Below are 24,970 nucleotides of genomic sequence, written 5' to 3' on the forward strand. Positions count from 1 at the left end.
GCCACCGTGTCCGCGGGAGGCTTGACCGTGTCCGACGGCGGCGCGGCTCTCACGACGACGTCCACGACTTTGTCCGCGTCGACCGTGACTGCATCGAGCACGAGCTACACAGGCACTGTCTTGAAAGCGGTGTCTGCCACGGCCGCGGGCTCAGGGTTCTTCTTGTTCAAGGCGCTCAGTGGCACGTCGACGTCCGTGTTTGACATCCAGGGCGACGGTTTGACCACGATTCGCCAAGGCGGGCTGTCCATCGTGAATGGCGGGGCCACGATTGCTGCTGGCGGCTTGGTCGTGTCGACGGTGGGGGCGACCATCTCGGCGGGTGGACTCACTGTGACCAACGGAGGCGCAACTGTGACGGCTGGTGGACTTGTCGTGTCGGATGGTGGCGCGAGCATCTCTCAATCGACACCGGCGGGTACTGGGCTTGCTGTGACAGCTTCAAGCACGTCTCGAACAGGCCCAGTGCTGACAGCAGCTACAGCAACATTAGCTGGAACTGGGTTCTATCTTTTCGACACGCTCGTGTCGTCGTCGACGAGTGTGTTTAGCATTCGAGGGGATGGTCTGACGACGTTATCCCAAGGAAACCTCGTGCTTACTACGGGCGACTTGACCCTGACCGCCGGCGGTCTTAGTGCTGCTGGCACTGTTGTGCTGTCGAATTCCGCGACAGCTACGACGGCCTCCACAGGCGCGCTGCAAGTCACGGGGGGTATTGGCGTTGGCGGGGACATTTACTGCGCTGGCACTGCTCACGTTCAAGTTCTCGATCAGTACTCGGATGCGCGGCTCAAGCAGGCCATTCACGACATTGCTGTGACCCGAGCCGAGTTTGACGCGTTGCGACCGGTGTGCAGCTCGTTCGCGAGTAGTTGTTTAACGAATTCTTGTCGTGTCTAGGTCGAGTACGAGTGGAAACGACGAAGTAAAGAACTGGGCGTCCAAGCCGGATTCATTGCCCAGGAAGTGCAATTGATCTGGCCGCACTTGGTGCATGCTGACGGCGATGGCACGTTGTCCATCAACTACAACGGAATCACGCCGTACGTTGTCGCGAGGATTCAAGGGTTGGAACGGGACCTCGACGTTGCGGCAAATGAGAAGGAAATCCTCCAACATGAAGTCGACCAGCTCAAGCAGGATGCCGCGACAGCCAGAACGAAGGTCGAGATGCTGGAACGTGAGGCGGAGCGGATGAAGGTGGAGATGGCCGACATCCAAGCACGAATGGAACGGTGGGAAGCAAGGTGGGATGCTGCTGAGGCAGTTGCAATGATCGTTTAGTAGCAAATACGTCGTATTGTCGACGATATCGATTGCATAATGCATGGGAACCAAACGGTGGATTCCGACAACATCGCTAGGATGATGCGTTGATGGCACTGAAGAACACCTACGTGTAACCTTTGTCGGATGCCTCAGATGTTTATCCTAATTGGCTCCGCCATCACTGCTGCTTTCACACGCAACCTTCCGCGGCCGTCGGTCGCTGGAGGAGCGGCGCACAGAGAGTCCACGTGTCCGGGGATCGCCCCTACACGTGTGCATATATATATCCGGCGGGGGCTAAAGTAAAAAAACTGAGAAGTTTTTATTCCTGATCAAGCATGATACATACAAACTTCAAGCTAAATTGAACATGGTTGATAAAAAAGATTTCCCTTGTAAACCCGTATTGCATGAGGCGTTGAATTTTTCACTTTTGTATTGACGCCACACACCACAAACTACACAACATGGCCGACATCTTGACCCAACCCGCCGTGATCCTTGCAGGAGTGGCCGTGGCCGCGGGCGTTGGTGCGTACTATGCCATGGCACCAGGTGGCAGCAACGCTTCCAAGAAGGAAGATGCCAAGGTCGTCAAGAAGAAGGCCCCCGAGCTTCCCAAGAAGCTGAAGAAGAAGAAGGAAAAGGAGGAAGCAGCTGCCGTCAACCCCAAGCCTGCGGCGCCCCAACCGGTTGCTGCCGAAGCCGAGAAAGAACTGGACTTGAATGCATTTGTCGGTGATTTCCCCGATACGGACGACGAAGAAGCCGCGCGTGCCGAGGCGAACCGTAAGCGCAATGCCAAGAAGAAGGCCGCCAAGAAGAAGAAGTTTGCGGCGAACATGTTGGAAGACAGCGAAGAGGACAGCAAGGCCAAGGGTAACAAAAAGTCGAGCCCTGCCACGACGGACCTGTCGTCCAAGCTCGACACCAGCAGCACGAAAAAGGAAAAGAAAAAGGCGGCTGCGGCCGCCGCAAAGGCCGCGTCTCAAGATGCTGCTCCATCCGTCGAGGACCCCACGGCCAACGACGATGGCTGGGAGACCGTGCAATACAAGAAGCGCGGGTCCAAGGCCAACGTTACCTCGTCCTAAATGCGTGGTTCGACATGTTTTGCGTCTTCGCATGGGGCGTGGTGGACTGCTTGTAAGGGCCATGTCGCCTGTTAGATGTAGACTTTGGCATGGCTCTGCTCGAGGCCCCTGTCGGTATGGCGAGCGAAACAGCAAGGACTGTAATTTAGAACTGACCCACAGTAGTAGACTCACTGAAATCATCCGCCTCGCGTTCCTTTCTGGAGTGCTCTACAGGGACGCCATGGTCGGCAGATCCCATGAGGTAGTCTACAAATGGATGCCACATGCACGACTTGTTTCAACAGCGGTTTCGTAGCATGCCAGCGGCACAGAGATATCTCTTCATCTACAACTTCGATCGCGGGGCCTTGGCCGCTTCGATCACGACAGGCAGCTTCATCGCAAGGCCCATGTTGCCTTTCACCTTGAGTTTGCCTTTCATGAACGCCTGTACGACAATTCCAAGTGAACACTCGTGCATCGGTCCAAGGGGGAAGAACGTACTTGTTGGGCGTTCAATTTGCCTTCGGCAATCGCCATGAAGTCGTCGTCAGCGGTCGTGATCGTGATATCCGCAGGTTTCGAAGTGGCTTCGATCGAGCCTGTGCCGTTCTTGAGGTCAACATGCCACGCGCCCCCTAGCATTGTTCGAGTGTGGGTGTCTGTGCTGGCGTTCCGTCGAAAATGGAGTGGGTTACCAGGAGTGATGACGAACTGAATCGTGCCTTTAACCTTAGACACCAGTTCCGGGCCCTTCGTCTTGATGGCTTCACCAATGGACGCGAAAAGCAAAGCCGATCGCAATTTCGGTTGAGCGCTGCTAGTTGGGGTCGCGGGGACAGATGCTGCGGCCGCTGGAGCCGATCCGGACGACGCTGCCTTTTGCTTGTACGCGGCAATCACTGCAGCCAACTTGGACGCGAGTCCCATGTTTCCCTTAAGTTTGATCTTGCCCTGCATGAATGCAGCTTGTGGGTTAAGTTTCTCCGCAATGAGAAGCAAAAAGTTGGACTCCGAGATGGTGATCGTCACATCGGCCTTATCGTCCGCAGTCGCCTTGGACACTCCAGACGGAGTTGTCTTAACTTGAATCAGCCACTGTCCCGCGCCCGTCACGTCAAACTTAATCGTTCCCTTGACTTTGTCCACTAGCGACGCCCCTGCTTCACGCACAGCAGCGTCCATCGTCGCAAACACTTCGCTGGCCGTGCTCATCTTGTGCGATCGGGCAAGTCGAAAAGATCATTGCGTCGGCCGTTTTCGGGGATGTCACTACTAATTCCCCTAAACGCTACGGGCACTACTGAAAATGACCAAAGCAGGGATTTCTTCGATATTGATTGAAAATAGTACCTAACTTTAATGACAGAACGTCCTTATTGGCCAGGTCACTATCGATTGCAACCACTGGCGGTCGAGTGTCCCCCTTCCATTCTGTCGACTCAACAATGCACAGCATTCCCAAATCCTCGATGCGGCGACAAGCTCATGGTCGTCGCGGGCAGGTCTGTCTGGGTGCGCCTTGCCGCAGCAATGCGGGAAGGAGCAAAGGGCGGAGTTGGGTATATCGAAGAACGCTTTTTGTGTGGAGTTCTTACCATCCTCCTTGGTTTGGACCATGTAAGCTGTCGACATCATTCGATCAAGTTCACTAGAATGTAAACGCCAGTAGCACGCCTACGACACATTGTGCGTCGGCCATGCCACTATATCGTTGCAACACCAAAGGTTGTTGTTTGCAAGTTTGAAACAGGTCATGCCATGGATGCCACTCGGTTTCCAAGTCGGTGAACTCGTTGGTGTGGTGGGCTTGGAGGGGACCACGTACGTACTGAACAGTTTGGTCAAAGTTGGAACCAAGTACATCAGTTAGTTGGTCCATGTCGTCGGGGGAGGACGAGGTGATGTCGCGACGAAAGGTGTTGGCGAGCTTCGACGGACATTCGATACATCCGCTCGAGATCGAGGGTGTACTCGTCCGTGCGAAAGAGAGGAAGCATTTCGGTCACCCCAGTCGAAGGTCCAAGTGTGTCGAGAGTGTCCACGATATGTCGGAGGGCATGCCGCTGTGTCGCCAGTCTCACTGCAGGGGTATGGAGGATCAATCACATTGTCGCGGGGCGATGTTGGTTCGAAGCGACACAAACCTGCCAGGTCTTCAAATTCCTTGGCGGTGTGCACCACGAGCCATGGCATGTTGGCATTTTGCAGCAGCGACACGCCTACTCGACTACACACACCGCGAATGCCTCATCAAGGCATGGCCGTCATCTCGGAGTGTCCGAACCTGGGGAACGACGATCCTGCCAATGTCAGCACCGGCAGCGACCCGGCCAGCGCGTCTGTCGCGGTGGAATGGGCACCGTACTGCACAGCGGGATTTAGTACGCCACGACGTGCACAAAGGCAGACCGTACCACGAACGTGTCGAGGAACAAGTCAGCATGGCGTTGTCTGCGCAAGTGGTCGGCTTTCGACACACTGGTTGCAGAAGTCAGACATGGTAGGCAATAATGCCGTCTGGGGAGCCAAGTACCGAGGAAGGAAGCGAATGCGCGAGGCAGCGATGCCGTGTTGCGCCGCTTCGCGCACAATGTTGGCGACAATGAGGTTGCGTGTGTTGGACGACGTCGGGTGCAGCAACCAGAGCTCGCTGAACGGCACCTAAACGCCAAAACACCACGATCGGTCCTCCATTCGATGTGCATACCACGATATTCCATGAAGTACCGACGTACTCGCCGCATGACCGCCATCCACACGCCAAACACCTGCGGCTCGATCTTGTCGAGTTTGTTAAAGTTGGCAAACGCAAAGCGCTTGAACAGGGGCCGTGGAGTGGGGTCGTGGACGGCACCGTACGTCGCGTAGTAGTTGACTTGGTACGACTGTGGCAGCAGCATGAGGCGCTCCGTGTAGTGTTCTGCTCGTCCATCCATCGTCATGATCACATCTCTTGGACCAAATCGAACCATGACTGACCTGCATGCTCTGCTGGTGTTACGTGGACGTCAGAAACTAAGTAGTCGACATATTTCGCCCCCAACGTGCCAGGGTACACCAGAAAATTGACGATGATCGGGGCTGGTTGAGCGGCGACGATGGCATGCCTTTGGCCTACGATAGCCGTGACAGACAGCATGGGACGGGACAGCATACCGAGGGTATGGCCTTGCGCGTCGACAAGAATTTCGACTCTCGCGCGTTCGATGGCGGCAGCGGCGTCGTTGGTTCCCATGAGCACCACGTCCACAAAGTGCTCGGTGAGCGACGGAATCGACTGCCGGTACGCACTGCCGTCGTCTATGTGAATGACTTGAGCCACACGTCGTACACGGAAGCAACTACCTTTGCCGTAGCTCCAGGCAGACACCTCAAATGCCGACGTGTTGTGGTGAACAAAAAGCCCTTCCATGAGATGGGCCGTCGGGTGGTTGTTGAAGTCGAACGACAAGTACCCCACGTGCACGCGAGACGTGTTGGACCGTCGGTCGAGGTCAAGAGGGGGCGATCGTGGCGGGGTCGAGGCGTACGCTTCGGCGATGCGTTTGCGGAGGGGCGGCGGCAGATCCACCAGGAGGCTTGAAAACGGTACCAACGAGCTCACTGCGCCCCTACAATGTCCAGCCAGGTCAGGCACCTAGTGGAAGAATACGGTGCGAAGCCCGCATGGCCACTTCACGCGAATGTGACGAAGACAACGTGCCTGTTCAACTGACGTGAAATGGTCGCATCGATAAATGCGTCCCATGTCGCTTCGTAGTCGACCCACAAAGCAATCGCTCGTCTCGTTCGCGTCGTGTGCTCAAACAAGTCTATCGCTTCGACGTGTTCCATCGATTCAACCAGACTTCTGGCCGTTTTGAACTGCGCCAACGCTGCCATGGCCTATGGAGCCCCAATCAAACTTCACGCAATTCTGCAAACCAAACAACTTGTCCGTTAGCTTCCAACGCCACGCCGTAATTGATGGCAATTTGCAGTGACAAGGTCGGGGATATCCTGGTGCATCGCAACGCGCGCTATGGCGCATCACAGCATCGATGACATATCGTGACAGTGAATTGCCATGGTACCTCAAAGTTTCGAAGGGCTGACGAGTAGCTACCATGGCGCAAATGCAGCGTGGCAATATTTAGCCATGCCTACAGCTCCCCGTGAAAAACGTGCGTATCTGGCGTCCAACCTCTGGGAAATCGGGGTCTGTGGCGAGGGCTCGGTTGTACTCTTCATTGGCTCGCATGGCCTGTGTAAGTGTGTAAGCCACGACATACCTGCAACGCCCAAACGTACAAGCCCCTCGTCTTGAAGAGACACTGCAAAATCGAAATGAAAATGCGCGTTGTTGTCGTGGAGCGGCAAAGCAAGATCAAACAATGCGATGGCTGCGACGTCGTCGCCGATGCTGTGATGTGCCAACGCGATCATGTGTGCCATTCCTTGTGCTTTCGAAGGATTGGTGGCGACGCTGGCTTTGAAATGCTCGATTGCTCGGGAAGGGAAGCCAGCCGAATAATAGAGACACGCGAGGTTGGCATGAACTGCGTCGTTCGCTGGGTCCAGGGCGAGCACAGTGTTGTAGTATTTTGTTGCGGATTCCACGTCGCCCTGTCATGGCTTAGTGGACTCATATCCGCATAAGCAAGTGTGAATACCTCGAGCTGATGCATGGCGCCTAACGCTAAGTGCACGTCAACATCATCCGGCGCCACTTTGCTCAGTCGAAGCAGCAGGTTCTCGGCCGTGGCGGTGTCGCCGGATTGCAAAATCTGAATTGCATCGTGAAATCGTTCGGACACTGTGCTGGCTGCTTTTGACACGCATACACTGCATGCCGCCAGCACGGCGACCACCGCGGCAGTCCACCGCATCATATTGCCAAGATCTCTACCAGGTCGATTCTCGTATTCGATTGGCTAAAACATATCTAGTCACGATTGGCTAAAATCAGTCATGTGAACAACTCCGTCACTTGGAGGCCTTGGCGCATCGCCAGAATTCTCCAAACGTGTTGCAGGTCGGTTCGCGATTCCCATTAAAGTGAGCCCTCGCATTGTTATGGCCGCATAAGGTTCGTGTCAGCGCCAGAGGTGACAAATGCGTGGAGTGGTGAAGCGCTGAATCCTTGACACACGGGTGCATGTCACAACTAACGGAATGTTGGCTGACATGAATTTGTACAAATTGTTTTCACCAATCAGAAGAATTTTCACTAGATTATTTTAACCAATCATACGAATTTCTGCAGCCCCGCCGACTGCAGTTCAAAATGTCCTGGTTTGGGAAGCCGACGTCCAAGCCGGCGCCCGCCGCCAACACGAGCGCCGTGTCCGAGTTACAACGCTTGTACGATCACCATGGAGGGAGAGTCTGCAAGCGCATAATATATCCATGTGACTACGTAGGAGAGGACGACAAATCTCTAGCTTGGTACGTGCGGGAGGTCAAGCCATCAACCATCAGCAGTCGATCTTCGACGTTGTCGTTCGACTTGTGGATTCCCGCACCCTCACTTTGCGAATGTACTGTGTCCTGTTTATTGTACCCTTCTCCACCACGTTTTCCTTATCATCATGCACGCAGAACATTGCCGGACGAATTCCCTATGCAAGGTCCTATGATCCAGGTGAGAGCGAATCTTGCGTTCCTGCGGTGCACTCACAGTGGGGTGATTGAAGACAACGTCGCGAGTGCAGCACAGTTGGTTGGACTCTCAATGCCGCGTCGTGGGGCACATGGACTTGGTGAATTGGAGTGCCCATGCCGACATTGGCAGAATCGGTACGTAGTAGCACGTTGTTCATGTTCATGTTGACCTCGACTGGGCTACTACTAGTGGTGGATATTGTGAACGAGTTTCAGCGCAGCCCACCTGCTGCCATTGGCCGTGGTGGCGCCAGTCTATCTGTAAATCCCGCTTCGTCGACAACTCCGATCTATCCTGGCCCGTCGACGGCGTCACCGTTGACTCCATCATACCTCCAACCGTTCCCTCAGCAGCAGCAATCACAGCCTCCACCGTCGGCCTCGTACACCCCGTATCCCCCATCGTCGTCGGCGGCGCAGATGACGGCCAGTTATCAATACCCAGCGCCTTACGCGTCGTCTTCGAGGGGAAAGATGCCGTCCCAGCAAGACGCAGCGCGCCAAACTCAGTCGCCTGCCATACCCGCGGTGTTTCCCGAGCTCGAAGCGCTCTCGTACGTGTCAAAGCATTTCTCGTGGCAAAATCTGTGGCTGAGTCTGTCGATAGTGTAAACCAGTTGGAAAAGCTCGTGACGGACCGGGCTACGCTGAAAGCCTACATCAAGAACATGGACAACGTGGTCAACTTCATGAAGCTGTACGATGACTTGGTGAAGGGCAACAAAGATTTAGCAGGTGCATCGCCTTGGTCGTGCCTCGGATAATGTGCTGACGTGGGACGTAGAGTCGAATTTGGCGTACGAGGCACAACTGGAGCCGCTACAAGACGCCGTCCAAGAATTGAAGCAACAACTTCACGTGGCACAAGAGGCGTTGCAAGCTAAGCAAAACCAACAGCATCAAGTGTTGGTGGTACGTGTGTGCATTTGACGTGAAGGAGTTGAATTGTATGGAGGATGCAGCACTTTCAACCGGACTTGTTGGTGGCACGTGTGTCGAAAGCGGCGGACGAAGCAGACGAAGCATCCGAGGACATTGCGGCACGTTTTACGAATGGCGACATCGACGTGAATCAATTTGTGGCCGAGTTCTTACCCATGCGCAAATTGTATCACTTGCGCACGACCAAGGTGGACCGCTTTTCGAAACCATAGTCCCCGAGACCGCTAAGAATACCACCATACCATTATGCTTCGCGAAACTTCCACTCTTCCCGGCACAGCGGACATTTGTGTTGTGCATCTTTAAGCGACTCGAGCCACTTGACCAAGCAATGCATGTGTAGAGCGTGCTCGCATCGCCCAAACACTATTTGTTCGACCCATTCACTCCAAGAAGTGAGAAGGCATTGCAACCTACCTGGAGGACAGCCGTCTCCGGGAACAGTACATTCAGGGCAACATGCTTCGAATGGGTTCTGGCAGATGATGCAGCACCCCTCGTTCTTGACACCCCAGGACCACGTTGCCACTCCGTGGATGCGCTTGACGCGGATCTTCATGTCGTGCGAAGGCGACGATGAAATAGCAGAACCTGTGAAACTGGATTTTCCTGTATAATATAATCCGTCCGCCAGGTTCCAACCTCGGCCACGAGTGACAACCCCATGATCTCGCTGGCGGTCAAGGTACAGCTACCTAAAGGAAGCCCCCTGGCCCGTCCATGGACCCCAGCAGCTGCAGTATGCGCCTGGTTAGCTATCCTCGGCGGTATAAAGCCTGACTGGACATTTTCATGCGCATAGACGTCTCAGGTGTTGGTTTGCGCATGCAGTTGTTCGTCTTCCTGTTCACTCAGTGCGACACCGATGCGACGCTAAACGAACTGCAGCGAGGCACGACGTGGCGGTGAAAACGCGATATTGTGTGTAGTAGAAGCAGCGACCATGAACTCGTCGTTGAGATAGTAGTCGAGCATCGCCGTGGGAGGCTTCGGATAACTCACGCAGGTCGTGACTGCGCAGCAGTTGCCTCCCTTCGCTGAGGTTTTGCAGTTGTCATAGCGGCATCACCATTTACTACCCTAACGTATCTCAAGGCTGCTTGCAGCAATCGTCAAACGGCACTCAATGGCTTTGGCGAATGTCGACTGTTATCTCAGAGCTATCGATCCATTACTCTGCACATGGCGACCTTCTCGCGGTGGATGTACAGTCGTGGTCATGCCCCTTGCCACCACGTGCCTTCGTCAAACTTTTGTTCACTTGTGCGTACTCGGGTCGACATGGCACACCCATCCCGCATCATACTTTTCTTAGAAAAAAATCCATTGGCCCTTGCTTCGATCGCTTTTTCACGGGCCGTTCGTCGTCGTCGTTCCATTGCGAGCTCAGTGCCAGCGCTAGGTGATGGTCTGCGTGCTCTCGAGCAGTCGTTTGCACGAATTTGTTGCACTCTGTGCAAAAGAACCCGTTATGTCCATGCACACTGCCTTGATTCGACGCCGCGTCTGGCGTCGGCTCTTTCGCGAAGAATTGCATAATGGACAAAGCGGCTGGTGCCTTGCCAAGTTTCGCTCGTGAAGGCTTGAGCGGCACAGATGGGATGGCATTGCCACCACCGCCATGCTCTGCTCCATCATCAACTTGGCCAACGGGGCCAACGCGGTTCTTCATCAGCGTGTTGGTTTCTTTGAAAAAATGAGTAATTTTGACGGACGGGTTCACAGTGGACACAAAGTCTTTGGCGGACAGGACGACGTGCGCACAGGGCAAGATAGTCGAGACGTCGGTGATTTGACTGGATGCAGCAGCGTAAAACGTGGTAGCATCGACTGTGGTCGGGACGGCAAAGTGGCGAGTTAGTTTCTTCTGGCGGTCGCTGCGGTCACACGAGAGCGTAAACTGCGTCGGGATGCGCTGGTTCTCTTCCTGCTCTTCGTCAAAGCGCCACACCATCTCCTCGCACAGAATGCGTAGCCAGTAGTGGAACATGGACTCACTCGTTAAGTACCCCGTGCGCTGCTCAAAACTCTTGACCGAGTTGAGCTGCGCCAGCAATACCTTCTTCATGTTCACCGGATCATTTCCATCGTTGCCCATGCACAACGTGAAGATGTGCCGCCCAGTGTCTACACCAAACGCCTTTTGTAGCCCCGGCAGCCCGTATTCGTCGATGATCGCGCCAGCCGTGACCTTGGGCTTGCTGCTGCCTTCATCCTTGGGCGCTACCTACTTGTCGGACTCGATGGAGTGGACCGTCGTAATGGAAGGAACGGGGGCATGGGTAGTTTTGGTCGTACGAACCTCTTCTGTGTGCTGAGAAGCGGGCGTTGCCATGGCAAGCAGGCGCTTGCCGAGTTTGCCGCCCAAACCTCGGATTTTATCGACCCGAAACGAATGCATAAACGAGTGGACAGACCGCGGCGGGATCATCTATCATGAACAAGACAATTCGTCGCATTTGTGTGCAATCGATTCCGCGCACGAACCGTTTGGCCGTCTGGTTTGTGTTGTGGTGATGCCTGGAGGTGATGCATGAGGGCGATGGAGGCACGACAAGCTCACGTTTACCAGTTTCGCCAGCAATTTGTTGGTCGCAATGCCCACCGACGTGGTAAAGTGCAGCGTGTGTTGGATGTCGTCTCGAATTTCTTGAGCAATTTCTGCCCCGATGCAAAGCAACTTCTCCTGCCTCGTTGACGGAAATGGCCCGTCCTCGACGCCAAACACGTGGGTAGCCCCGATCGACAAACCATCCGACACGCCCTACACAAGTCCACATCACCGTTGAGAAAAAACCACGGGCGGACGGCTAGCCACGAACCGACTCGAGGCGATCGAGGCACTGTAGGGTTACGTCCATGTACACTTCATCGATGCTGGCCTTCTCGTAGACTGGTGCGTGCAATGCAATCACTTGGAAGACTTGCCGGCTCGCTGCGCGATACCTCCTTAGAATAGCTTTTTGTTTCGTCCGGTTAGGCGCCACTTCGGAGCCTTCTCCAAGGGTCTCCACATGAGGCTGGACCAACCAAGTTTGAGAACTCTGGAGCCGAAGCAGATGCATACCAGGTGGATCGACGGACACTTCTTGCGCGCGTCACCAATGTTCTCACCTATTCCCATCAGAAACCATGAGCGCCACGTGCAGCGATCGCAGCGACGTACTCCGCGCGACACCAAATGGACGCGCTGCGTAATTCACAGCGAGCAAGCTTCCCCACTGCTGTACCGCAAGAGGCTCTGAGTGTGGAATGCCAAGACGCTCGTGCTCTACTTGTGCATAGAAGCAATCCAAATCTAGGTGCAAAATCACACGGGTCGTCGCCGCCTCCTCCACCGCCACATTGCCTCCAACTTCCATGCCTGTTGGCCAAGTGAACGAAAGTCATGTCCGGATAATGTTTATATCACGTGAAATAGTGTTAAACGTAGATGAAACCTGATTGGACACTATCCACACTATTTTGCCTTTCAAAGTTTAGTGTATGGCACACCCCGAGGACACCGGCAAAAAAGGTGGGAACAGCTTGAGTGCGTCGTCGGCGCCAAAAGTGGCTTGGTCCAGGAACTCTGCTCATTGCTTTCTCAAGCACTGTGTTCGCAAGTCTTTGTTATTGTGGTAGCAGGGATTCTTTGCGTATTGCGTTGCTCAAATCAATGAAGCCACTTTAGACGTGCGCCATCAACGTTGTCCGGTCACATCTCAAGTTGTAATTCTTGAAGTTTACTGCAGCCAACACAAGGATGAGTGCGTTGCGCGTCACTGGAGGTACATCAGGCGTGTACTTTGGTGGCGTTGCTAAGTGTGTACTTGATGCTCTGGGTTCGGCGTCGTTGGCGGTTGCTTGGCGAGGAAGATCTCGAAATATTCCGAAAGGACACGATCGAATGATTCGTCGGAAAATTTGTTCATTTAATATGTAGTTCAGTGTAGGAGGAAAATGATTTGGAAATAAAATTGACCTTGCAACTGCAAAAAGTGAAAATTGGACCGACAGCGACAGCGATGCTGCCGTACTGCACCAGCGACGCGAGCTACACATGGATGTGCCTCCGCGGCGTCGTGCTGGGCACTCTATCTCTCGGCACGGTCGTCTTTTGCCTTTATGCAATCTATACCATGCTTCCTGCCTGCCTCAACTTGTCGCAGTACCGACCACACATGGCCCTCATTGTGCTGGCGGCACTCGAAATGACGTGCGTCCTGCTGCGGTGTGCATGGGTCGACGAACCCAAGTTGATGATCGCTGCCAAGTACTGTCGAGGGATTCAAGTGTCCATCTCGTGTTGGCTCTATGGGCAGATGGCATGCGAATTCTCGAGCAAGAAGTCGCTCGTGTTCGGTCTGCTCGTGCCGCTGCTCGTCGCCGTGGCCGTCCTCATGACTGTCGACGTCATCATCATGCTGAATGACCCATACGTCGACTGTCATCACGCGTCTTGGTTAGTCATGTCGCTGGCGTCGTCCACATTGGCCGGTACTGTCGTGTGCATATTCGTCTCCACATGCTGACAGCGTCGAGTGGGCAGTGAGCTTTGCGGCGGCCGGCGGCATTGTCCTCAAGGAAATCAAGCTTGCTTCGACCATGCAGGTGTTGCAACGCTCGCATGTTCGAGGCGTTGAGGCGTAAATTGTAGAGGCATTTGCGCCAAACACTCATCTCACATCACGTCGAACTCGACCACACGTACCACCAATTGTGGTGGCTCGTTGTGGTATGTACCTCGCGTTGTCGCCATTCATTTGCAACCCACGTCATCACACGTTGATATCTTCCGTAGACAAACATGATCAGCTCGGTCCTGCAATTGTCCTACGACCTGTACATAACGTATGTCGTTGGTACGAACTCCTCCAGGGTCAAAGCCAGGCACTTTCACGACCGTGGTAGGCGACGAACCGTGTGCCAAAATCTTCTACGACGACAACGACGGCGCCATCGAGCAAATTGTACGGCTTGGCCTGGCGCTGGCGACCTTTGTTTATCCTGAATGGGTGACGGTCTACGTATTCTTTTGGAGTGCGCGACATACCTTTGCAACACACCACTTGGACGTGCCGGACATTGCCGCCGACGACGAACTCCTCGCCCGTAGTAGACTGCTGACCGACGACAGCCACACTGTCGATGCCGCGTACTACCAACACATGCTCGACTACGACACGTTAGCAGGCGGCATCCAGCACCACCAACCGTTCCTCCAACGAGATCAAGTCAAGCGATAGGTAGACCATCGTTAAGTGCATTGTCGGCTACTTCGCCTTGACAACTAATAGCGGTGCACCGGACAAGGCGCTTCCATGAAGCATAGGGGGGAACATGGACGGCAGGATGCAAACTCTAGGGCCAGGATTAGGAGGGCACGGCAATTAGCACGACGTTGAATACACAAACGAGCGTCGCGACGACAGCAATTGCAACGTCGCCAGTGCCGCAATAGACTTGATGCTTGAGGACGTGCACGTGCTGCTTCAGAGTCGGGAGGAGAACGAGGAATGCCAGCGAAATCACACGGGGGAATCCCGCAGACCAAGAACTTGAGGGACAGCGAAGACTGGCAATGGTTGTCGCGGCGGATGGAAGCAGCTGCAGAGGCCATGGCACATTGAAGCGCGACACCGAACGGGACACTCAAGGCCGCCGACGCATCCAACACGGCCACCGTGTTACCTTTGGTTCCAGTGTCTGCCATTTCTGCGGCCAAAACCCCGCGCAAGATATCGGGCTCCCCTAACGAAACACCATTGCAGGCGACAACAACGCTGTCCATAAGAACGGACGAGACCCTGCAAGCGAATTGTAAACGGTGGCGATTGCAACTAGCCATGCTGTAGCGATAGCTTCCATCCATCTCCACGACGTTTGTCGGGCGTAGAGGCCGATGAGGAGCACAACCAGACATTGACTTAGGTTGTCGACAGTGGCTTCACGTAGGATGTATGGCTGGGGCGGATCGCGTCAAAGAGGGGGGGTGTGGAAGGGGCCAAGTCATGGTGTGGCAGAAGACGAACGCCGTCAACCTCCACGTGAGCGGACTGTGGAAGAAGCATTGACGGAATGACAGCGACGACAACGGTGACTCGGAGTTTGATGTGAGCTTTCGCCGACCGCTTAGTTGCAAGACGGCAACGGTAGCCAGCCCACACGCAATAGAAATGACCACGACACTAGCCTGGGCTTACGGAATTTGTGAGCCCACAACCAGTGATGATGGTGGCATCGGGGACAGCCATCCCAAAACTTGGGCTGCGACGGCAGTGAACGCGAACCGTACTGCAAATGCACTGGCTTGGACTCGACCTCGTTGGATAAACGATTGGTAGTGTGCAAGTTGAACAGCCCACACCTCGCAAGTCATGGTCACTGCAGTTGTCCCGACAAATGCCACGATCGTTGCAACGACGGCAATTCCATTTGCCCAGTGCCATTCGTCCACACCAAATAGTACCACACACGCTGCTCCATAAGCTAACCATCCCATCGCAAGAAAGAACCAACAGCAACGAAAGGTGTCGGAGAGGCCACCCACGAGAAGACTGCATGGCCATGACACAATAGAGATAAAAGGCGACAACATTGGTGTTCGAAGACGCACCAGGAAGTTTAACGCGCCTAGGACAAACCCACTGGCAGCAAACTGTACCAAAAGCACCGCCACGCGCCGAGTTCCGCCGGCGCATTGCTACCGTCCAGAGTAGAACGGTCACGGTCTTCGATCGACCGACACGTGAGGAAGAAGTTTTCGTGGAGGGTGCTCAGCACGTTGGCGCAGTCCGCACCTTCTGATTGGCACGACAGGGACGGCACTGCCAGAACACGCAAGGCTCCCAGAGTGGAAACCACATCATCTTCGCCAGTAAATCCAAGTTGATGCGTGTCAGGCAATCCACGGTTCCGGCCCGGCCTGAATTGTTGTCGCGGGTGGAGCAATGTAGCCGATGGCACACGTCGAAATGTTGTATTGAATTGCTGTGTGCACTTGACAGGACACAGGGGAGTCCATGACGAGGGTGGACACTCACAGGCAGTAGCACCTCATGCAACAGGTCAGAGTGTTGCTGCAGTGAGGCACATGCCGCAATGCGTCGCCAGGTTCACCAACCCAAGGCGATGGTGCCCGCTGCCGTGACAACGTCCAAAGGTGCAAGTACAAAGTGCACTGCATTGCCGTGTGAAGGTTCATACGGAGCGCCGCCGACAGTTTTGGTGGTTGCAATTCATGACACTTCCCGTCATGGCTCGTGGATCGATACATTTTATTCAAAACCGAACGTCCTCTCGAGTCATCCACAGCCATTCGTACACGAGGAGGACGTTGATGTCGCAGAGGTGCATGGCCAGTGCCTCAACCGCTTGGTCCCACACGAACGACACGTTCCAGTCGTGGGCAGTCATGGCAATGCCTTCCAAGACCAGCGTCGCGTTGGCGTCGTGGCGCTGCATGCACAGTCGTTCCGCCATGGACAAGATCGTAGCGGGCCTCAGCTGCCATGTAATCGTATCCCGTGCGACTTGACGTCCGACGTATTGCAAGCGGCACCACCGAACGTGGTGGTGCTCATGGATGTTGGTAGTAGTTGTGGCATCTCGACCACCTGTGACTGAAAGAAACACAATGGGGGGCGTGGGATGCTTAAGGGACTGACGGTTGTTCGACGCCAGGCGGGCGCGAATTGCCGTCATGATCAATGCGTACTTGGAATGCTCGTGTCGTCCACTCATTTCCAGGACCCGTAGACGGTCGGTCATTTGTACGAGACCTTGAATGCGAAAAATTGAGTCGTCCAAGCACGGAAACCGACCCAATCGAAGCGTATCGAGTCGCGGATGGACCACCGTTGCTTGAACTAGATCGACCGCCCCACTTAACGTGCATTGATTCCCGCCCTGGTAAAGATTCGACAGGCTCAGGAACGATGTGATTGCGACTTCCACACGCACCACATCGAGACTTTGTAATGCCATGCACCGTTGTAATAGCACTTGGAACACTGGTAGTACGTGGTCTGTCATGTGGTTGCGAGCGAGGTTCAGGCGCTCAACTGTGCAGCCCCATGCAATCCCAGCCACGAGAGCCGCGACGTCGGCGTCGTGGAGGCCGCAGTTCGCCAGGGTTAATGCAGTCAGCCGTGTACTTCCCTAGCCGAACGTCATTCACGTGTACAAGTCATGTACACTAACCTGGACAAATGTATGATAGATGTGAGCATTGAGACGCCTCGGCCACAAGGGGTGTGTCGCTGTCGAGTTGAAGATATGCAGCTCACGAAGCGGCAGGGGTGCCGCGTTGTTTCGAAGCGCCATGAGGAGAGCAAAGAAGCCGTCGCCACCGACGTTATTGTCCACAATTGTTAAGCTGAAGAGGGACTTGGATAAGGACAAACTTGGAGCTAGGAGGCGGAGCCCGGCCAACGTGAGTGCATTATTCCGAAGGATGAGGTGGGTGGTCGCGTGGGTTCGACGCAGGGCATGGCCGAGACTGACGCAATCGACTTCACGTAGCTGAACCTGTTCCAGGCGAGTGACTTCGGCACTGCGCTCGGATTGCGACATGGCGCGAATTGATTCCTCGACCACTACACAGGTCATGCCACGCCTCCGTCCGTGAGTTTCGTTTCGTGACGTGGGAAGGAAGCATACCGTGATGGCCAATACGACGAACATTGCGGCGGGCGCAGTGCTCAATAAACACGATTCGCTCTGGTCGCTCAATTTCGTACGCCTTGGAAGTAGCAACATTCATCGTTGTCACCATCGTGCACTTTTCCATCGCAACGGCCAACTGCGCGACCCCTGCGTCCGTGATTGCGTTGCCAACAAGGTTGAAGTGCCAATGTCGTGTTGGTGAAGGATGAAACTTGAGCTGCTGCAGTGCAGAGGCCAAGAGCGCCGCCCCTTCGTCGTCTATCCGATTGCAAGACAAGCTACAACGATCATTGTACATGGGTAATCCAGTCGTCTATTTCCAAACGCACTCGAGAGTGTCGAGGACGGTGTTGCGACCCCGCTGAACGAAAGACACCCAGTCGACAATGCCGTCCGTGCCGAGGCTGCACTGACGAAGCGACATGCGTCGAAGTGTTGTGTTGGCATGCAACGACATGGACAAGCACTTGGATCCGTGCGACCCGATAGCGTTGCCGCTCAGGTCACACGATGTCAAGCTCGATGCGTGCTCGAGCATGTCTGCGACGACGACAGCCATCTTGGGGCCACACCCTGCACACAACCATCGTTTAGGTAAGTCTAATCACGACACAGGCAAGTGGAAGGTCACTCACCCAAGTGGCTCAAAGTAAGCGAGTAGATGTTCGTATTCCTTCGCACAGCATTCATGGCGACGTCCAGGAGCTCGTCGGACATGGCAACGCGATGGATTTTCAAATGAAGGCGACATCCATCCACGACGCAATACTTTTGAAGCCGTGGATCGACGTCGGCAGGAAGCATTGGTCGCCTCGGTGACGAGTAACCGGCCACAGTTTCGCCGACAAATTATTATGATTGGTATGTTAAAATGTTAGACTAAATATAAAGTCAGCTTGGCCGAGTGGTTAAGGCGTTAGCCTGCTAAGTTAATGGGGCAACCCGCGTGAGTTCGAATCTCACAGCTGACGATCTTTTACCCATTTGGAGCATCCACCTCGTTCAAGCCATCCCAGCATTTGGGGGGCGATGGGATGGCCGTTCTGTTGGTGATGTTGTTGTCGGGGCGCTCCTTTGTCGCATGCACTGAGGGACGAATTGAGATCCTCACTTCTTGGGCGAACGTTTCGAGGTATAAGCTTCGATTCTACGCGTTGTTGTTTTCTTCGACACCGCTGGGGTGGTCGGTGGAAGTGGTGTCGACATGCCAATGCCCGCGGCATTTTCTGAAGACGATGAGGTCATTGTCAAGCATGTTTTTCATGTGTATGCAGATGTTGCGACCCACCGGGTGTCCAACTCGAATTTCCGACGGCTCACGATGGACGCACCCAACCTCTTGACATCATGGTTTGGGTTGGTAGATGTCGACTTGGCGTACGCGCAAGGTACGCTGTCCAATGCATTCAATCGGTATCGCGCATTGACCGCATTAACGTGTTTAGCTCGTGGCCATTCGTGTCGTCGACTGGATGTGACGCAGTTTGTCGAGGCGCTCGTTTTTTTGGCGTGGCGGAAATACCCGGAAGAAGCCGAGCAGAATGCATTCCTTCGACTGCTCAACGAAAGCATCTACCTACTGCCGGTGGCGCCCAAGTCAGCCCATGCTCGTGCGGCTGAATTTGCCGTGGCTCGCCTTGGCCAGTCGGCCAACCAACCTCATACGATAATCGCCATGCCGACGTTTCTCGACCGAGATCGCAACGTCGATGATATTCTGTACGACATCGAAGTCAATGGCAAGCACAGCTTACACATCGATGAACCTGGGGACCCTGCTGACTTGGGCTCCATGGTGCAGCTGGAACCGATGCCAATCTGGCCAAGTGACGAGGCTCGAGTGCAGCACGACATCAAACGTGCATCTGTGGATGTGGTCAAAGTTGCAATGGCGGGGTATTTGTTGGCGACCCTCCGAGCGGTCGGCAAGTCGCACCAACGAGCGCAATGTCGTCAGGTAGGGTAATGCCAGGATGACGTGATGCCATGCCTACGCTTCTATCTGTAGGCATTTCAAATTTGGAATGACGTCAGTACATGGCGCTCTCGTCGACTTCTATGCCTGGCAACACTCGTACAAGTCCATCGACGTCGACATATCCTGTGCGCATGGAAGGTCTGGACAGATTTTGCCCGTTGTGTGGAGACGTCGCAGCACCTACGAACGGTGACCATGTCATGGGCCAAAGAACGGCAGCGCCATGTCGTTCTGTCGATTTTGAAAGTGTGGCGCCAGACAGTCGACGATGCGAAGGACGTTCGAGCTCAATTCCGACGGATTTGGAAGCATCGACAAGCCCGACAACTCCGTTCTAGATGGATGCAGTGGCGATGGAGCGCGTTTCACCGGCGATCGTGCTCGGTAGTCTTGCGTGGCGTGCTTCGCTTGCGGTGGGATTGTCCATGCATTGCATTTACCGCCACTGAGTGTATCCGTGTGCATTGGTAGGCGCAAGGCACAGGTACAACGTGCATGGTGGACATGGTACCAACACAGTGCCCGTTTAGCGACACTGAATTGTGTGGTGTGGAAGTCTTGGAAGCGGACTACTCGAACAGTTTACATGGTGATCTTTGCCCACTTCGACACCAAACGAGCTAGAAGCAACAGTCTCCACACGTTGATGCGACGTACAGCTACCAAGTCTCTCTCCGCCGCGTGGACAACGTGGGTTGCCCACTGGGCAATCCACACTCTACTTATGTCTGGGGACAGTCGCCGCAAACAACGGTTGACTGCAAGAGCCGTAGCGTTGTGGCGGAAATTGGTTGCCTTGCGGCAACTGCAAAATGCTGCAACAAAGCGCCTTGGTCACGTCCTTCGGCGCCATATCCTTGCAAAGGCACTCGTCACCTTGCGCAAGGCGTATTGGTTCCATCAAGTGCATGCTGTGAACACTAGCCTCAAAAGTGCCAACATGGCCGCCATGATGAAGGCCCTTTACGTAACTCTGTGGCATCTGTGGCAGCGACACTGCGCGCGATCGTTTGCTACGTGGCGTCTTCAAACCTTCGAGGACCGCCGAGCCACCCAACAAGTATGTGAGGAAGCTGGAGCTCTGTCCTTGCACGGCGGCGAGGTCAGCTTTGCTAACATTGTTGGTTGTAGCGTCGAGTCAAGGCACTGGCGAGACTTGCCCAAGCTGCTCAACACCGCAGGCAAACATGGGACATTTTACAGCAGGGCTTTCGGCAGTGGCGTTGCAAAACGAACGAGTCACGTGATTCATCGCTTCGTGACGCTGCGCTGCACCATGAAAGCAGTCAACGGCGCCTCGCCCTAGCCTACACGCTGTTAAGGCAGTGGCTCCAGCGCCACCGCCGCAAGCAAACTGCAGCATCGTTTCAGGTTTGGCATCGACACACTCAACAGAAAAAACATGTTGCGGCAACAGTGCACCATCTTTCCCACTTATGCACAAAGCTGAATCACCTTCGACCGGCCTGGAAGATCTGGCGAGCCTCTTGCCACCACGCTGCGGTGCTGACGCGCTGTTTGAAGCACTTTGGCCGTTGTTGCCGCACTAGAACGTTCCGGGGTTTTCATGCGTGGTATGTCCAAACAAGCGTTGCTCGAATTGTGGACAAGACAGCGCATAGCTACCGAAGTATGGTCGCGCATGTCCTTGGCGCTTTGCTGCGTCGCTCAGCGCACAGGCGGCAACGGATGTGTTGGACAAACTGGAGGGCGGTCACCCATCGCCATGCATCGCAAAGGTCCCGTACAGACGAATTTGGGCGGTGGTGGCGGCGCCTCCTTCAGCACCGAGCTAGGACATCCCTTCACGCTGCAGTGGCAAAGTGGAAACTGTTTTCCATGACCTGTCGATACCAACTGCAGATTGCGTGTTTTTTGGATCACAACGACAAACGACAGGAACGCGCATCCAGACGACATGCCATCTCGACATGGAAGGTATTTGTCCACTGTCGAAAGGCCACTCGCTTTGCGTTGCACCGAGTTCATCGAGTGCGAATCCGAGAAGGTTTTGTGCGCCCGGCGTTTTTGCGGTGGCGCCGTCGACGTGCTGTATTGTGGCTAAATACATGGTACTCGATGGTTCAGTTAAAGTCGACTTGGGTGGCATGGCAACAGTCGACTCAAGCTCTTGTTCATGCCTCCCAAAAGCAAGCCGCCCTCATGGCCCTGGCGAAAGCGATGCAAACTCGATGCATTCGACAGTGGTGGCATCACTGGTACCAGGTTGTGAACAGCTCGAGTTTGTGGCAGGTGCACTGGAGTCGCGATGCAAGCTCGTACTATGTCTGCAACACATTGACGGGGCTGTCGCTATGGACATGTCCACGTGGCAGTGCCCTCGTACAAGAAGCACTCAATGGCTATGCGAACGCCCATGCGATCAAAGCAGCAACCTCCATTCACCGCGTCTGGACTCGTCAACAAGACCAACTTACCGCGGCACAACTGCGGACTGCGCTGTCACGATGGCGCGCGCTTACGCTAGAAGCGCGCGTGCAGTCGCACTACGAATTCCAAGCAGCTGCCCACATCGCAGAAACGCATGCATTGATGGAAGCACAGGTTACGAGCTGCTACGACACCAGCTGCACCTTGCTCCAACAAGTTCGAGCAGTGCTGGTCGTGTTTGGGCAATGGAAGACATTGTGGACTGAATCGAAAGGCACTGCTAGCATGGTCGTTGCAATCGCCACGTCAAAACGGTGTCTACGGCAGCTCGTCAAGGTGGTCGGTGAGTGGAAACGTGTGGTAAGGGATCGCCGACACCGTCGCCAGGCTGCGATCGATACCATCACGAATGCCGTTGGTCGTGTTGAAGGTATTCTTGCTGCCAAATCAAGACACCGAGTTCGTCGTGCGTTCGACCTGCTTCGATGGCACGCAGTCATCAACCAACGCTGCCATGACAACTTGGAACGCCGCATCGTACATTCTCGGGTACGTGCTGGCGCCGTGATCGAATGACCGCAACATCTCAAGTCATGCACGTGATCTAGACTCGACGATGGTGGCATCGCTGGACCGACGAAATGGCCAGAGGTCGTGCCATGGCCATTCAGTGGCAACGCTGGCAGAACTTGCGGCTTGAACGAGCTTGGAGAACCTGGCGACGCGTTATTGACAGTCGCCACCGTGCTCGGATGGCTGTACTCGGTCTGGAAAGCCGACTTCATCGTCGAATATGTCGACTTGCTATGGAGCACTGGCGCCGCCGATTGCGCCAGTTGAGTATGCTGAATCGACTGCTCCACAGGCGGCGATCACTAGCTCTCCATCAGTCGTGGTGTGTATGGAAGGCTTTGTCGGAAGTGTATCAATTTGTACAAGCGAGGTCGGTCTTGCTATTGGACTCCCAGAGCTGTGAGCGATATGCCGCAGCTCGTGACGGCTTCTTGTGCATTGTTGACGCATCCTGGTCGTGTCTAGAACTTCAAGGCATGCTATCATCACTTGGCGACTCTACGTGCAGCTGCGCCAACGTCGTCGGCTCATTTTGCGCCACTTCTTGGGCCAACTAGCTCGACGACGCACAGTGCAAGCCCTCACACGATGGAAAGCGTAAGCTCAACTGCTGCAGTGACATGGACTAACTGCTGGTTAGCATCCATGCCATGCTTATGGCCCTCGCACAATTGAATGGCACATCCACGTGGCGGTGGTTGCGTCGTGTTTGGGCAAAATGGCGCACAGCCACACGTTTCAACCGAGTCCGAGCCCAGGTCCGAACACGCAGGTTGACTCGTCCAAGACACTCAAGCTATCGTAGACACTCGGTCGTGTGCTCCGACGAGCTGCGACGCGAAAGCTAACCTCTGGGCTCACCGCATGGCGCTTTTATCTCGCTGCGTCTCGGTATACCCAACACATCCAATGGACTTTGCGCAGATACGCTCCCGCCGCCCATGCGCACAAGAAAGACGTGACGAGGTGGCGCACTGCATGGACAAGACATCTCCTTCGGACAGCCTGCCGATGCTATGACATGAGCTGGCGGCACTACGTCGGTCGGTTGTTCCAGACGTGGCGCAGGCAAGTTGCGGCGCTCAATCACCGAGAACGACGAGTTCAAGACCGCCTGGCCTTCCACCGACGCTGCCAAGTCGTGGAGGGTTGGCGCAAGTGGTGTTTGTTTCGGTGGAGGAAAACGCAGGTCGTACAAGCACACACGCAGAGGCGTCTTGAGCAAGAGTTGGTGCGCGCAGCATTCACGCGATGGTCGAGCCAATGGCAGCAGCAACAAGCCCTTCGAGAGACAAAAGTGGCGGCCGTACGTGCTGATTACCAACGCGCACACCGTCTTCGGACGTGGCATGCTTGGAAGGTCCTCGCGCAAACCTCCCACCACGACAGGAACCGATTACACCTGGCTTACACGACGTGGAGTACAACAGTCCTGCGCCGCCGACTCCATCAGCTGCGGAGGATTGAATTGCACCAACGCCACAGCCTCGCTCGATCGGTCGGGACTCTTTCAACCCACGTGTGCTTGTCGGCATGGCGAACTGTGACTGAGAAGCGCCGACGCTCCCGCCAGCGCGGCGAGGAAATCCTGATGCGGCTAGCATGCAAGGTGCAGTGGCACCGTTGGAAGACCGTCATCCACCAATGTCAACGTGTACGGAATGCCAACCACGTCGACGCGATGAAGCATCTGCAAGTCAAACAACGTTGTCGACGACTCTCGATGGTGTTAAAGATGCTGTCACGAGCATCGATTCAACGCCATTTTAACCAGTGGCTACGACAGTCGCATCGACTGGCCGCCGATGGATGGAAGAGCGCACTCACGTGGCTGCATCATTTTCACGACGAGCGAAGCCAAGAGACCGCCGCGTGGACCAGGTCAGACACGCCGCCTTCGTCTTGACTTTTCACAGAGACCTCTGTCGGTAGATGGTGTGCATTTGTCCAGTCGAGCAAGGCAATGCGGCGAGAACATGTCGGCCACTGCTTGCACCGTTGGAGACGCTATTGCGAGCGCCAGCAAGCGTGTCGAGCAAAGGTGGTGGTCAGTATAAACCTAGCGAGACATTCACAAGCAGCGAAGTTTTTCTGCCAGCGAGCCACGCTTCTTGCCTGGCACCGCATCGCAACTCACCGACAGCGGGGCATTCCTCTGCTTGCAAGCCGAAAGAGGTCCAAGGCCGAGCTAGGGCTCCTCGTGCGCCGTAAGAGCCACGTGATGGGTGCGCTGACCCTGCTTCTAACACTGGTCAAGCGCCGAGTCCACACGTTGGCCCATGCCTTTCAAACGTGGCACGAACGCAGCGTCGGGACAAAGTGGAGCTGGTTTGTCATGCCCGTGAGACTCGCCAGCGCGATAGTCCAGCTCAAGTACCGCCTTCTTGTGGCGAAGCGCGAGTTGTGCCAACTCTACGACCACCTGCTTGAACTAGAGCGGAAA

General features: G+C 55.0%; 10 protein-coding genes and 1 non-coding gene across 15 annotated transcripts; 6 read left to right on the forward strand and 5 right to left on the reverse strand.

Annotated features, from left to right (window-relative positions):
* Positions 1-256: 256 nt before the first annotated feature.
* On the forward strand, positions 257-1,287 carry H310_02050 (hypothetical protein; the record flags this gene model as incomplete). The annotated part of the gene is made up of 4 exons (XM_008865434.1): positions 257-293; positions 347-418; positions 461-852; positions 904-1,287. 4 exons carry the CDS (start codon positions 257-259, stop codon positions 1,285-1,287), a joined length of 885 nt encoding a protein of 294 aa, XP_008863656.1.
* A 711-nt stretch (positions 1,288-1,998) lies between these two features.
* On the forward strand, positions 1,999-2,664 carry H310_02051 (hypothetical protein; the record flags this gene model as incomplete). The annotated part of the gene is made up of 1 exon (XM_008865435.1): positions 1,999-2,664. The coding sequence occupies one exon, from the start codon at positions 1,999-2,001 to the stop codon at positions 2,662-2,664; it is 666 nt and encodes a 221-aa protein (XP_008863657.1).
* A 30-nt stretch (positions 2,665-2,694) lies between these two features.
* On the reverse strand, positions 2,695-3,563 carry H310_02052 (hypothetical protein; the record flags this gene model as incomplete). Its single annotated transcript, XM_008865436.1, has 3 exons — positions 2,695-2,796; positions 2,853-2,986; positions 3,047-3,563. The coding sequence occupies 3 exons, from the start codon at positions 3,561-3,563 to the stop codon at positions 2,695-2,697; spliced, it is 753 nt and encodes a 250-aa protein (XP_008863658.1).
* A 353-nt stretch (positions 3,564-3,916) lies between these two features.
* H310_02053 (hypothetical protein) lies at positions 3,917-7,238 on the reverse strand. The gene is made up of 15 exons (XM_008865437.1): positions 7,004-7,238; positions 6,642-6,956; positions 6,535-6,594; positions 6,425-6,493; positions 6,284-6,370; positions 6,055-6,236; positions 5,697-5,962; positions 5,508-5,651; positions 5,331-5,465; positions 5,087-5,271; positions 4,885-5,012; positions 4,766-4,829; positions 4,636-4,715; positions 4,496-4,578; positions 3,917-4,431 (listed from the first exon to the last, which is right to left on the reverse strand). The coding sequence occupies exons 1-15, from the start codon at positions 7,220-7,222 to the stop codon at positions 4,214-4,216; spliced, it is 2,235 nt and encodes a 744-aa protein (XP_008863659.1). The 5' UTR covers positions 7,223-7,238; the 3' UTR covers positions 3,917-4,213.
* A 377-nt stretch (positions 7,239-7,615) lies between these two features.
* Positions 7,616-9,328, forward strand: H310_02054 (hypothetical protein; the record flags this gene model as incomplete). Of its 4 annotated transcripts, XM_008865438.1 has the most annotated exons (8): positions 7,616-7,694; positions 7,754-7,870; positions 7,932-7,974; positions 8,027-8,129; positions 8,185-8,548; positions 8,602-8,729; positions 8,779-8,906; positions 8,957-9,328. In XM_008865438.1, coding segments are annotated over 8 exons (1,154 nt in total), but the record flags the coding sequence as incomplete, so codon positions are not given. The 4 variants fall into 4 exon arrangements, with proteins under 4 accessions (XP_008863660.1, XP_008863663.1, XP_008863661.1 ...); XM_008865441.1 differs by having other exon boundaries at positions 8,602-8,906; XM_008865439.1 differs by having other exon boundaries at positions 8,779-9,328.
* On the reverse strand, positions 9,020-9,527 carry H310_02055 (hypothetical protein). The gene is made up of 2 exons (XM_008865442.1): positions 9,354-9,527; positions 9,020-9,302 (listed from the first exon to the last, which is right to left on the reverse strand). The coding sequence occupies exons 1-2, from the start codon at positions 9,493-9,495 to the stop codon at positions 9,181-9,183; spliced, it is 264 nt and encodes an 87-aa protein (XP_008863664.1). The 5' UTR covers positions 9,496-9,527; the 3' UTR covers positions 9,020-9,180.
* A 536-nt stretch (positions 9,528-10,063) lies between these two features.
* H310_02056 lies at positions 10,064-12,789 on the reverse strand. 2 transcript variants are annotated; one of them, XM_008865443.1, is made up of 7 exons: positions 12,103-12,789; positions 12,004-12,050; positions 11,759-11,956; positions 11,506-11,700; positions 11,424-11,456; positions 11,239-11,367; positions 10,064-11,163 (listed from the first exon to the last, which is right to left on the reverse strand). In XM_008865443.1, exons 1-7 carry the CDS (start codon positions 12,296-12,298, stop codon positions 10,237-10,239), a joined length of 1,725 nt encoding a protein of 574 aa, XP_008863665.1. In that variant the 5' UTR covers positions 12,299-12,789; the 3' UTR covers positions 10,064-10,236. The 2 variants fall into 2 exon arrangements, with proteins under 2 accessions (XP_008863665.1, XP_008863666.1); XM_008865444.1 differs by having other exon boundaries at positions 11,759-11,829; positions 11,883-12,050.
* A 120-nt stretch (positions 12,790-12,909) lies between these two features.
* Positions 12,910-14,250, forward strand: H310_02057 (hypothetical protein). Its single transcript, XM_008865445.1, has 5 exons — positions 12,910-13,415; positions 13,468-13,529; positions 13,576-13,653; positions 13,720-13,780; positions 13,830-14,250. Exons 1-5 carry the CDS (start codon positions 12,944-12,946, stop codon positions 14,162-14,164), a joined length of 1,008 nt encoding a protein of 335 aa, XP_008863667.1. The 5' UTR covers positions 12,910-12,943; the 3' UTR covers positions 14,165-14,250.
* Positions 14,251-16,149: 1,899 nt separating this feature from the next.
* Positions 16,150-18,400, reverse strand: H310_02058 (hypothetical protein). The gene is made up of 6 exons (XM_008865446.1): positions 18,221-18,400; positions 17,915-18,158; positions 17,580-17,863; positions 17,121-17,515; positions 16,881-17,078; positions 16,150-16,826 (listed from the first exon to the last, which is right to left on the reverse strand). The coding sequence occupies exons 1-6, from the start codon at positions 18,387-18,389 to the stop codon at positions 16,200-16,202; spliced, it is 1,917 nt and encodes a 638-aa protein (XP_008863668.1). The 5' UTR covers positions 18,390-18,400; the 3' UTR covers positions 16,150-16,199.
* A 75-nt stretch (positions 18,401-18,475) lies between these two features.
* On the forward strand, positions 18,476-18,556 carry H310_02059. The gene has a single exon. It is a non-coding gene; the product is annotated as a tRNA-Ser (tRNA).
* Positions 18,557-18,795: 239 nt separating this feature from the next.
* Positions 18,796-22,794, forward strand: H310_02060 (hypothetical protein; the record flags this gene model as incomplete). The annotated part of the gene is made up of 8 exons (XM_008865447.1): positions 18,796-18,973; positions 19,031-19,542; positions 19,594-19,976; positions 20,035-20,623; positions 20,695-20,934; positions 21,682-22,314; positions 22,385-22,503; positions 22,563-22,794. 8 exons carry the CDS (start codon positions 18,796-18,798, stop codon positions 22,792-22,794), a joined length of 2,886 nt encoding a protein of 961 aa, XP_008863669.1.
* Positions 22,795-24,970: the final 2,176 nt, after the last annotated feature.

Source organism: Aphanomyces invadans, assembly GCF_000520115.1.
Source record: "Aphanomyces invadans strain NJM9701 unplaced genomic scaffold supercont1.3, whole genome shotgun sequence".
NCBI classification, from domain to species: domain Eukaryota; phylum Oomycota; class Saprolegniomycetes; order Saprolegniales; family Verrucalvaceae; genus Aphanomyces; species Aphanomyces invadans.